The sequence below is a fragment of the Tympanuchus pallidicinctus genome, unplaced genomic scaffold (genome assembly GCF_026119805.1).
Source record: "Tympanuchus pallidicinctus isolate F22 unplaced genomic scaffold, pur_lepc_1.0 scaffold8, whole genome shotgun sequence".
NCBI lineage: Eukaryota > Metazoa > Chordata > Aves > Galliformes > Phasianidae > Tympanuchus > Tympanuchus pallidicinctus.
In genome coordinates, this window is record NW_026294802.1 from 16856199 (window position 1) to 16868232 (window position 12034).

The 12034-nt window shown below is 41.3% G+C and overlaps 1 protein-coding gene across 1 annotated transcript in view; it reads right to left on the reverse strand.

The window, feature by feature from the left end:
* UTP20 (UTP20 small subunit processome component) overlaps window positions 1–12034 on the reverse strand; it is a 58867-nt gene that overhangs the window by 19400 nt on the left and 27433 nt on the right. The window contains exons 28-40 of the mRNA XM_052669024.1: window positions 10436–10579; window positions 9033–9112; window positions 7919–8145; window positions 7334–7478; window positions 6809–6896; window positions 5612–5755; window positions 4918–4968; window positions 4673–4825; window positions 3760–3915; window positions 2568–2708; window positions 1996–2133; window positions 598–737; window positions 15–94 (exon numbers count right to left, since the gene is read on the reverse strand). Of these exons, the coding sequence (XP_052524984.1) occupies window positions 15–94; window positions 598–737; window positions 1996–2133; window positions 2568–2708; window positions 3760–3915; window positions 4673–4825; window positions 4918–4968; window positions 5612–5755; window positions 6809–6896; window positions 7334–7478; window positions 7919–8145; window positions 9033–9112; window positions 10436–10579 (1687 nt within the window). The remainder of the gene's footprint in view (window positions 1–14; window positions 95–597; window positions 738–1995; window positions 2134–2567; window positions 2709–3759; window positions 3916–4672; window positions 4826–4917; window positions 4969–5611; window positions 5756–6808; window positions 6897–7333; window positions 7479–7918; window positions 8146–9032; window positions 9113–10435; window positions 10580–12034) is intronic.

Consider the following 12034-nt stretch of genomic DNA (forward strand, 5'->3'; position numbering starts at 1 on the left):
AGCTGAAAGCTCACCTTGGTTCTCAATGGTCATGAGCTGTTTTTCCAGTGTTTCATGGTCAAAGTGAAAGGCTTCCAGCACTGTCTCTAACAAGCTGAAAAAGAAACACGCAAAGAGAGATAAGCTCTCTGCAAAAAAGGAAGAGGCTGCATAGAACCAACACAACAGAAAATCTTAAAATTGCTTTAAAAAAATATTTCAGACTCAGTGGCAGTGCAGCTTAACAAGGTTTATCCTGAAATAACAAATCAGGAAACAAAGCTGGTTTGTTTTTCACCTAAATGGACTGTCACCTAGCTCAGTGTGAAACCTCAAAGACAGTGGTACTGGAATTGCAGAGGCATCCCAGGAGCTGGGAAAGCCAAACAAGAGCAGAAAATGTAATGCTCTTGTACACAGTGAGATACAGCAAGCAAAAACAATTACCTATTAATCTTTCATAGCTCAGTTACACAGAACTGCAAAGCCATGTCCATTTTCATTAGCGTGAGAAATCTCTCATGCTAGTGAAGAGTTTAAAATCCGCATGATGGTCCTTAAGGCACTGATTCTTGCCTTAGTCTTTGAAGCTAGAGCAGCATCACTTCTGTTACCCACCTGACTCCCAACTTGGGACTGATCTGCCCCGTCTGCAGGACATGGATGAAATGCTTTAAGTGGTACAAGTATGCTGACCACGAGAGATGCTGGCAGATGGCTCCAACAACTTCAACAGAGGCTGTTACCATATTTTCATGCTACCCAAAAAAACAGAAATTCAGAGGCTATTAGCATTCAAGCATGTTAAAGTATACTTTACTCAAAGTAACAGGAGCTAGAAGAAGTAACTCCTGTCTGCTGAGGATGTTTGGTACTCTGCTTTATTAAATCTGCTCTCAGTTACCAGGTTAAACACAATATCACAGCTCACCAAGCAGATCTCCAGACTCACTTCCTCCAAACATTTCTGTAGTTTATCTTTTCTCATACAACTAAATGTATGGGCACACTTCTGTGAGGAACTGAAAGCAGTCACAATACATAATAGCATCACACACTGCTAACCTACTGCTAATGTAAAATAAAATGGGTTTGTTTCTTCAGTCAATGTTATTTTCTGTCACTGTACTTTCTCTCTTGTTGGTCAAAGGGCAATGACATTAACTCTGTCAATGGGCACAGACTGTATGACTGTGGGTGCTGGCTCATGTCCGTGAGTACTAATTCAGGCACAGTTCAGAAGTACATTTCTGAAAGGAAGTGAATTACCCAAATGACATCTGCTTGGTCTGACATAAGCAGCTCTGCTGTTCTTCTGATAATGTGTAGGGAACTGTACAGATGTGTGAAACCTTGATTTTTCAAGTTACAAGCAGAAAGCCTGTCTACATTGATGTTACAAGTATTTCATCTCATGCTTTAAATAAAAGGTATGGAAAGTGACTAAGTGAATGCTGCCCTTCAAACATTATTTACAAAGCTGCTGCTGGCTCAGAATCTCTGAAATCAGTTCTTTCAGTCCCCATCCCAGTCCCAGTGAAAATAGTATTTATTACCAACACAGTAACTACTTATAGCCCATGTCCCACACACCCCCCTTCTATTGCCTAATCTCACAATTGAATATGAAGAGAGCAGTATAGAGGGAGAGAGGAAAAAAACAAACGGATTACAAAAAATGCAAACAGATATAAACTCAAGTAAAAAAAAAAAACCAAAAAAAACACCAAAACACAACCCAAGCAACAAGAAAACCTGCACTGAAAACCCAATCCAAACAAGGTTAGACTCTTAGTTTGGAGAAACAGGACAGTTTTAGCAGATAAAGAATAGGATCCAGATTGCATCTGCACCCTCCAAACCCTCTTTCTGCCACCAAGAGAAGCACAGTGCTCTCCTCTGAAAGGGGAACACTCACTCTATAAAACCCATCAGCCTTTTAAAGCAGCTGGTCTTTTAAGGACAGCAACAGAAGGCAAAAATACAAAAGCTGATGCATACAATTTACAAGTCTACCTTCAGCATTTTTTCACTAAAAATGGCAGTAGTAGCATAAGGCATGATGTAGTTCTGCAGGGATTTGGAAGACAGCACAAGTTTCTTCTCAGTCAGCTGCTTAGCCAGTCTCCTCAGAGCTCGTGCCCTCCTGTGGATCTGAGTCAAACACAAGGGAGAGTGAATGAGGCGGCCCTTGAAGCACAGCTAGCACAAGGGAGCACACACACCCAGCAGCAGTCGTGCTGGTGGCTCAATCTGACATAAACACAGTACAGTCATCTCCAAGGGTAGGCCACTACCTTTTCATTCTTATCTGGGCTTTCACTAATCTTCTGCCCCAGTAAATGTCATAACTCAATGAGATACTTCACTGTGAATTAACAGGCACAAGAACAAGTCATCTTCAGGTATGAGACACGTTACTTCCATGTCCATTTCTTTTTTTTTTTTTAATGACATCTAATAATACTGGTTCAATTCTTCCTTGAAGACATGGCACAGGCGATTTGGAAAACATCACTCCACAGTAAAAATGCTTTTGCTTTGGTAAAGAGGGAAAGGGGCATTAAGGAACGTGCATTGCCTTTTACCTGCATGTGTTTCATGTTCTCAAAGAAGTCCATGTCAGGATCATGGCTGTTGGTCAGCTGGACCAAATCCCGGAATTCAGGATTTGCTGGGAATGTCTGAATGAGGCAGGAAAGCAAAGATGTGTAGTCTTGCTGGATGCTCTGTAAAGAATAAGACATGAAGGTTAAGCACCTCCTGGAAAGGCAGCTACACGCTCCTCAGAACAAGTATGCTGCCACTTACATGTTTTATGCCAACAGGTCACATTATTTGGTAACACCAAATATACCTGTAGCTCAGATTGTACATAAACTAAAGTTTCTGCTCCAAAGGATGAGCTACAACTGAGAAAAGTTAAACAGCAAAATAACTCCACACAACGCGGGGTTCTATAATTTGTTAGATTTTATTATGATTTCAAGTGAAGGTTAAGTCTGATTACAGCATGTATCTGCAACTTAAGTGGTTGTTTCACTCTGAGGGGCAGCTAAACCTCACCACAACCACTCACTCACTCACCTCAAAGGAAGAGGGGGAGGAAATAAAATGAAAAAGGGCTCAAAGGTTGAGATGAGGACAAGGAGACTGCTTACCAATTGCTTTCATGGGCAACATAGACTCAGTGTAGGGAGATTAATATAATTGCCTATAGCAAATTATAGAGAAATTAAAAGCGAGCGAAAATCTACTCTCCCCCATTCATCCTCTCCAATCTCCTCCCTGCCCAAGCAGTGTAGTGTAACATGAATGGAATGAAGACTGTGGTCAGTCCTTAATCATTAGTCTCTGTCACTCTTTCACTCTTTGCCCCTGCTCCATGTGGGATCCCTCCCATGCAATGACAACCTTCCTGAACTGGCCCTGTGTGGGCTCCCCCAGACTGCAGTTCTTCAAGCACTGCTCCAACATGGATCCACACCACAGGGGCGCATCCTTCAGGAGTGGACTGCTAAAGCATGGGTCCCCAACAGCCAGCAGCAGGTCTCTTTTGGAGGTGGAGCTGGCTCTGATCTGACTTGGGGCAGCTGCTGGGCTCTGCTCACAGAGGCTGTCCCTGGAGCCTCCCTATTACAAGGGCCTTGTACTGTATTGGATTTACGTTGCGATTTCTTATTCTCAAGAAGAAACTCAAAAGACTCATCTACAAAAAGTCTCAGATGCCCTGCTGTCCCAATACACCTGGATATAGATCATCAAATAGCAGTGCCTTACCTCAGTCTTACTCTTCAGCCCCCTCCTCAGAGACTCCAGAAGAGTGTGCTGGATTAGCTCCTTGTAGTCATCTTCTGTGTGGTCGATTTCTGCCAGGCGGTGGATAAAACTGGTGAGGCAAAGGCTTGCGTTGTCACTAAGAGCCATATCTCCTAACTGAGTGGATGAAGAAATTGCAACATGTGAGTCCAGATACAACAGCTTTTTCTACTCAAAAGACTGGAGTGAACAGTAACACCGTACACAGCACAACAAAGCCTATAACAATCCACTAATTCTACCAACTCCAATAGAACTTCTACTCCTTAACTTATGCTCACTTTTTCAAACAGAAGAAAAATCCTTTTTGACTCAGCAGTGAGACAACACAGCCAGAACACACTGCAACAAAAAGAAAAGCAGTCTCTCAAGATTGCAATATGTCTTTTGTAAAGAAAAAACTACCAGAGAGTTCCAGGGCTCACTGGTAGACAGGTATACTGGCACTTGGTTCATTCTTGCTGCAGTGCATTTCAGAGAAACATAGAATCATAGAATTTTTTGAGTTGGAAGGGACTTTTGAAGATTATCTGGTCCAACTCCCCTGCAAAGAAAGGGACACTATAGCTGATCAGGGTGCTCAGAGATCCTCCAACCTGACCTTCGTTGACTCCAGCAACAGGCAGCCAGCACCACTCCGGGCAACCCGTGCCAGCACCTCACTATCCCTATCATAAAAGAAACCTTTCCTTGCATCTTTAGGACGCACAGGGGAAAAGGCAAAAGGAGGAAACTTAAAAACAGGTGTTTGTGAGAAGAACCCATCTGCTCTTGGAATGCTTTGAAGCCTCAGAAAACAAAACAACAGTCAATGAAATAAATTTCTGTGTGGTAAGCATGCTACACAAAGCAAGAGAAGGAACATTTAGCCCACCTGGATGGTATAGAAGCAGTTGTGCATAACAGGGATGAGGAAGTTGATATCCACTGTTTGCATTTCTTTGATGTGGGCAGTGATTGACTGGAAAGCTGACAGGCGTACATCGAAGTTGATATCATCAAGATGCCGTTGATCAAAAGCATTCAACTAAGAGACAGCAACAAGTCATTCGTGAAAAAGGCTAGAAACTTGACAGCACAACCTTGGGGAAAAAAAGGGAGCAAAGAAGCTGGGCATACCTTAACAACATCTGTAATGTATTTCAATTCACCGTCCAAATCAGATAAAGTCTAAAAAGAAACATAAAGGAAAACAGTTTAACTGTTATAGCTGTTATAAATTTGGAGGACTCCAGACTTACTTCCAACTCTAACAACCTGAGATTAAAAAAAAAACAGAAGTAACAATATCAGTCCTTTTATAAGCTTAGTAAGAGTCACTTTGCCCATGTATTTCTTCTCTAAGACAGACTATCTTTTAACTTCCTAAGTTTCTAAATATTTACATGGAGGATATCCTGGGTTTTCCTACTGAAAAAAAAAAAAAAAAAAGATATGTAAATCACTTCTAAAAGTTCAAAACAGCCTGACTGCTATTCATCTGAGAGAAGAATAAAAATAAAATTGTCTAAAGGCTGCTATAAGCCACTCTTATTTCATAAAGAAAGGCTTCATTATGGATGCAGAGTGCTTTATTTGGCTTCTCTTCCACAGCAGAACCCAGGAGATGCTCACACCAAGCAGGCTGCAAACAAAAGTTTTATGTCTTCATGCAGCACACTGATGTCTACCACATGTAATACTTTTAGTTCACTTCAACTTAATACTTCAGAGATTTAAAAGTTTCTTAAGGTCATGTACAACAAAGATAAATACATTTATTTTGTTCTTGATCTGTAAAAACAGCACAGAAAGATGTGTAAAAATGCAGTACCTGAAATACCAAGCACAACTTCTGTCGAGACAGTTTATTCTGGATGACGGAAAACAGCTTTGCCAGAGGTTTGAGAAAGCTTGCAGGGTTTGAGCAATGTCTCAGCAAGTTCTGCACTGTCTCCAAAATGTCAATCTCTGCATCCTGAAAGAGATACATCACCATCAGTAACCACTGAAACCTCATGAGATTAACTGAGAAATATTTCAAAACACAGAGTGAGCTTTGCTGTATTTTATTCAGAATCACAGATACTGAATTTGAACAAAAAACTGGGAGGACATTCATTGAAACCACCACACTCCAGAAGCACTTACAATCTTTCAATTAGACACAAGCACAGAGTTTGAGGAGAGTGCTATCGCAATGCTAACTTCTATTTTGGGTATTTCCTCTGATTACTCAATGGTTAGAAAAGCAATAGAGCTTTACAAAGTCATCTTTCTTCCATCTGTGAAACGACCACGAACAGTACCACCTGTCTGTATGATCTCCTTGAAAGAAAATCACAGACAGTTCACTAATGACTCACAAACATAAAAAAGAAACTGTGAACCAGTTTCTATGACCATCTGCAAAGCAGAAGTTACAGGCTGCAGCTTAGCAGTCCTTTTTGAAGTCCTGAAACCTTTTCTTGAGCAACTGTGTCTCATTTAGGGAAAAACAAGACCCATACCATCATCCAAGAATGCAGGCAATCAGGAAATATGGTGGCGAGTTAATAGTACTACACAACATTTGCCTTTTATCTTGCAACAGACCAATGAAAGCTCACTGCACAGCATGTATTACATTGACATTTACTCACATTCTGTCTAAATTCTGTCACTGTGATTTGTGATATATGAAGTACAAGTTAAAGAGAGCATTTGTTTAAAACATGGCAAGGAACGGAGTGAACTGACTACTGCAGCAAAGGAAGCAAAGATTGTACAAACACTTCTGCAAACCTTTCCCAGGAAAAAAGACAAAAGTCAGCTGTGGCACTGGTATTCCTGCAAAGCATCCAGTGGCTTTGTATCCATCAACACACAGTAACAGACTGCTGAGTGGTTTACAGACACATGAAGACTTGATTTTGGGCTGATCATGAGAAATGACATCTAACCAATAAGCTTTAAATGCATCTTAAATAAATCAACTTCACAGAAAGGAAACTGCATTTTAAATTAGGGGAGATAACTCATTTCTACTTACTTGTTCAATGTTACTCTGGTGAAGGAAAGGGAGGAGGAGACTCACAAGCACTGAATTCTGACTTTTTTCTTGTATAAATTTGCTGATCCTGCATGATAAGATAATGTAATTTATTTTGTTTATCTCAATCCAATCAGTATAGAGCAAAGAAGGACTCAGTCAGCACCAGTGCCATATCACAGGGTTTTGTCATCCATCCACCTGCACCCAGGCTAATAAGGCTTCTCCATGATATCAGCCTAAGTATTCAGTTCTACATGACTGCAGTCCCATCTGTACCTTTTCCTATCTCAAGAAGTATTGGTTTGATTACCAGCAAATAGAAACAGCCAGAGTCAATTTCTGAACACTTCCAGTTGGTCATCAGCAGCTTCCAAGGACGATGAGAGATGCTGGTATTTTCAAATGCTCTAAATTTAAATCATTTTAGACAACGTTTCTAATTTGCAGCCTATTAAGAAATGATTCTTTCTTCCTCTCCCCCTTCCACCCTTCAACTGTTTTGAGCACTAAAGAATCACTTACTTGGAGAGTATACTCAGCTCTTTGCTGACTTGGGCTCTGTACTTCTTCTTTTTCATTTTCTCCACGTTTAACATTGTTTTGCTGAAGTACTGAAGTATGGCAGGAACGTGAGGTAGGACCAAGCGACAACCTAGGCTGAGGGACTCTGTAAGGAATACATCAGTCAGCCACACTTAACTCTGTGTCGCAAGCAACAAGGCAAGCTCCATGCAACAGAAGGAAGATTCAGCCCCACACAAACAACAAGGAGACGCAAGCAAAGGAGGTATCATCAGTGGAAGAAAAATCAGGGGGAATTATGAACATACTGCTGGGAACATGCACTAGCACTTCCATTACAGCCCTACTAAGCGTAGGCTCTTCATAAGGAATTTCTCCTTATCCACATTCAGATGTGGATCTCACTTGTCACGACATAAGCAGTGCTTAACAGTTTTTGAGCATGCCAAGAGAAATCTGTACAGTGACTTTTCCATGAAGCCTCCTTCCCTGTATTCTCAGTCAGGGCAAACACAATCTCATCATAATCCAACACCTCTTTCCAAACCACCCAAAAGGCTTCTCATGGCTCTTACACACAGATACCTTCTGTCACTTCTCCAGTGTTTAGGACAACACAGTTGGTCACGTTCAAACTGGAAACCTGCTCCGTGGGTTCAAAATCAGGGCTGTTGAGAAGGCTATCAGCAATGTCCATCACAAGACTGGATGTTGCCTCAGACAGATTCTTGGCTGACAGGACAGCAAACACATTTGACAGTATATCATACTCTGGATGATCCGGATACTGCTTGGCCAGTAGGGGGAAATATCTGAGAAGAAGATTATTAAAAAGATACGCTGAAAATTTAAGTATGAAACTTCATAATTCTTTTGTGTAGAGTCATACAAAAAAGATAATGCGAAAAAGCACAGAAGCCACATAAACGGGCCATGAAAAGTAGAAGAAATGGAGGTTGAAAAGTCATCAAGTTTCTTTTCACACTTCAAGACAGCATCATCTAAGCTTAGTCCTTCCTCTGCAAATGTTTGCCCAAGACTCCTGTGAGAGCTTGCTCCTATCTTAATAATCCAATTCTTTTGATGCCACTCTGTGCAAGTTCTTTACTCTTACAAACGACAAGTCTCAAAAGAGAAGCTGGACATTTCAGCAAAGGAAAAGCAGCATGTCAGTGGGAGAGGGTGAAAACTACTCAAGATAGCAGAGATGGAATTTTTCACAGTGTCTGCCTCAGAAAAGGCTCTCTTGCAATTTTCAGTCTCAGAATTCTGTGCTGAATTTGCCCATTTTCTTTCACAAAGCAGAAAGAAACAGAATAAAAAAAACAAGAATAAAATCATCTTGTCAAATTATCCTCTCCATCTCCTCAGATGACTTACATAAAAGTAATTGGTTTAGACACAGGCACGTTCTAAGAATTCACTCTCCTCCTGACCTGTGTGCTGCGTTTAGTTTATACATCTGTTTGGTTGTTCACGTGTGGGAAAAGCAGCTCACTGAAAGTATCTTAATTGCCACAAACTATAACGCTTCACAACTGCATCTGGGCTGCTATCAAAGGAGTAACAGCCAAGTGGAGAAGATGAGTTTTGACATAATTATTCACAATTATCTGTTAAGAGCGTTGTGATCATTTTAACAAAACCGTTGTGTATTTGAGAGAAGTACTTCAGTTTCATTGTAAGAGCACTTACTTACCTAGGATTCTTACTCCAGGTGTAAATGAGTTTGAGCAGAAAAGTCGGAGAATACTGGCTCTCTGAAGCCAACCTGCAAACCTAAAGGAGATATAAATCAGACACCAACGCAACACAAGTACATAAGGCCAATTAAAACCCCAATTCCAACAGAGATCCCACTACATACTATATTGTCTCTTTCCGAAAACAAATCTTTTGTTGCTTTTCCATCTCCTTCAACACTGTTAGTTTATCTTATTCTGTCTTTGTACATTGCTACAGCTACTTTTTTTTGTCCTTCCCTATAAGGATCCCCACTGATCCTCACACCTGCCACAGAGACCTAATCACCTCTCTTGGACATGCTTACGACCCTCAGGCACGACCTAAAGACTTATTTCTCCCACACCTCCAACTTCTCGGCTGCAGCAAACTGCAACTCCAGGCACAGCTGCATTAAGCAAAGTTTTTATACATATCAGTTCTACAGCATTAAAAGCTCTTAAGTCAAAACAATTCTGCCAAAACCAAACCCTCACCAAGTTAATTAGCAGAAATTCCCTCTAGAGGGAGCTTCTGGATCATGCTACAATCCAAGCTTCAAAATTAGTGCTGTCTTCCTGACGTCTACCAGGAAAACAGGAATTATAACTTTTCAGCAATTCTATGTCCTGTTCAGATTTACAGAGCATTTCCAAACGCAATGCTCCTATAAGCATTAAATACTTTGATGACTCAATGCCTGGACTACATGCTTCTACTGCTCTGGGACCAAAGTAAGTTTTCACTGCTTTGCTCCACACAGCTTGGAAAGACTGGGATAGGCAAGACCCTGCTGCTCAGCCTAGTGAAATACACAGCCACATGCACTGCCAGATGCGATCAACACAGTTTTATTTTTAATACTGCATGTTCTCTCTCTCCCAAGAGTGCATTTTCCCAACTAAAAGGGGGGTCTGAATTTCTCTGATAAAAGCTGCAACCCTCTGCTTTGTCACTGTGCTCAAATGGGACTCCTGGCAGGACAGCAGAAGAGCACACAGCCCACTGAAGGACAATGCTGCAGTCCTTCCTTTGTGGCAGCAGTAAGAAAGCCCACTTATGTTTGTTTCTCTAATCCTCCATCACAGGTCCAGTAACTTTCAGATAGAAAACCAACCAAGTGCACCTAGGACTGACCAAGAAGTATCATTTTGCTTCCCTGAAGAAGCAGCCTGCTTCTGCTGCTAAAGAACAGAGACATCACATCCATTTTATTCAAAAGAACTCATTTGCACTTAAGCCTGTGACTTAATTACTCCAGGACTAATCAGACTTGAGCCAAATCTGCCCTTCCACACATACATCAGAATGCCAAAGAACTGGAGTTCCCTGCATGGTACAGATTACGCAGATGCCAGTCTGTAAGAAGAAACACATTACCTGAGGCCATACCACTGCATGGAAAACTGCATCAATCTCTTCCACACTAAAACTGTAGGCCTCATGATCGGAAAAAAACTCAACCACAAGCTTGAGTCCAAGGCGCCTCAAGTTCTTCAGTGGATTAATCAACCGTGGTTGAACCTGTGAAAACAAAACAACAGACAAAACAGTAAAACCTCTGCAAGAACAATCACTATTTGCCCTGAAATTAAATATAGCAATTCACTGGCCACAGATACAAAAGAACGCAGTGAGCTACAGCACTTGGTTATAGAAGGATGTTCCATATACCTTTTGGGGAAAATGTCTAAGGAAGGAAGTCAGCTATACAGCTAATCATGAGCTTATTCACATATTGCTGCATTCTGACTCTTCTCCCTGCTATGATTTGAGTAACCTGAATTATTTCTATATCATACAATGCAGCTTATAGGAAAAACCTGAGACGATTCCAAGAACAGGTACACTGCACAGTGCAGAGCTACTGACTCCTGTCTCAGAAACAACAGAGACAGACTGCATCTTGGGATCTTCAAGGCCTCCATTATGCATCACAGACCACCACGCTGAACAAATGCATGTAGGTTTATTCTGCAGAGAAGTTTTGGTGCCACAGCCCCACTGACAGATACTATGCTTTTTGTACTTTCCTGTAGATTTCTGAAGAGAATAATCTCTACCATGCAATACACTGCTCTACTGCCTTTGCACCCAAAAATGTATGCAAAAAGAGGAGATGGCAGAAAAGGAATCAAAGGTACTCTCGCTTGGAATCTCCCAAGCTATACTGAAATGTACTAATGAAATGGTGTGCAAACAGCTTCCAGACAGCAATAAGCTGCCTGAAGGGCCAAACAGCTGCCTGCCTTCACCCAGCAAGCACAAACCAGGCTGATATTGCCAATGGGTACCCTTAGTTTAACTTCCAGAAAAGCAGCCCCTTGAGATCAAGACTGAGTGAACAAAAAAACTCACCACTGAACACAGTCAGAATCCCTTCTGAAATGAATAACTTAATTTAAAACTATCAGTGTAGATGTTTAACTCTCCAGGCATTATCAGCCTGCAATAAATTACTCTCAACCCCGAGAATGTCAGCTAATCATTAGCCAAGACAAACAGATTTCTCACACTTCTCCTTGAGCTGTTAACATCTTATGGACTAATGAAGTGCTGAATTAAGTTCAGGAAAATGATAAACTGTCACTCCCCAAGTGACAAAACGGTGACAGGTTTATGGTAGCAGTCCAGGCAAAAATTTCACTATCCCAGTAATGAAAGAAGCAGCTCCTGAAACTACTCTCTGCTTAACATGTAAGCACATGCAATCCACTGCTAAGGCTGGACTATGGGATGCTATTATCCTAATGAACTGACTGCAAGGGCTTGAGTCGTTGATGGATTGTTTTCAAGACAAGTTCTAACCTCAGATGTTCACAGATGGGTCCTGGCAAGAACACGCACACAGTGACAGAACCTTCATTACCTAACATCCCTCGCTCAGTCCATCATTGCAAAATTCCTTTCAACACATTACTTTCTCAGTCTACCATCTCATAATTCATTTTAATACTGCAGTGATGACAATGACTGTGC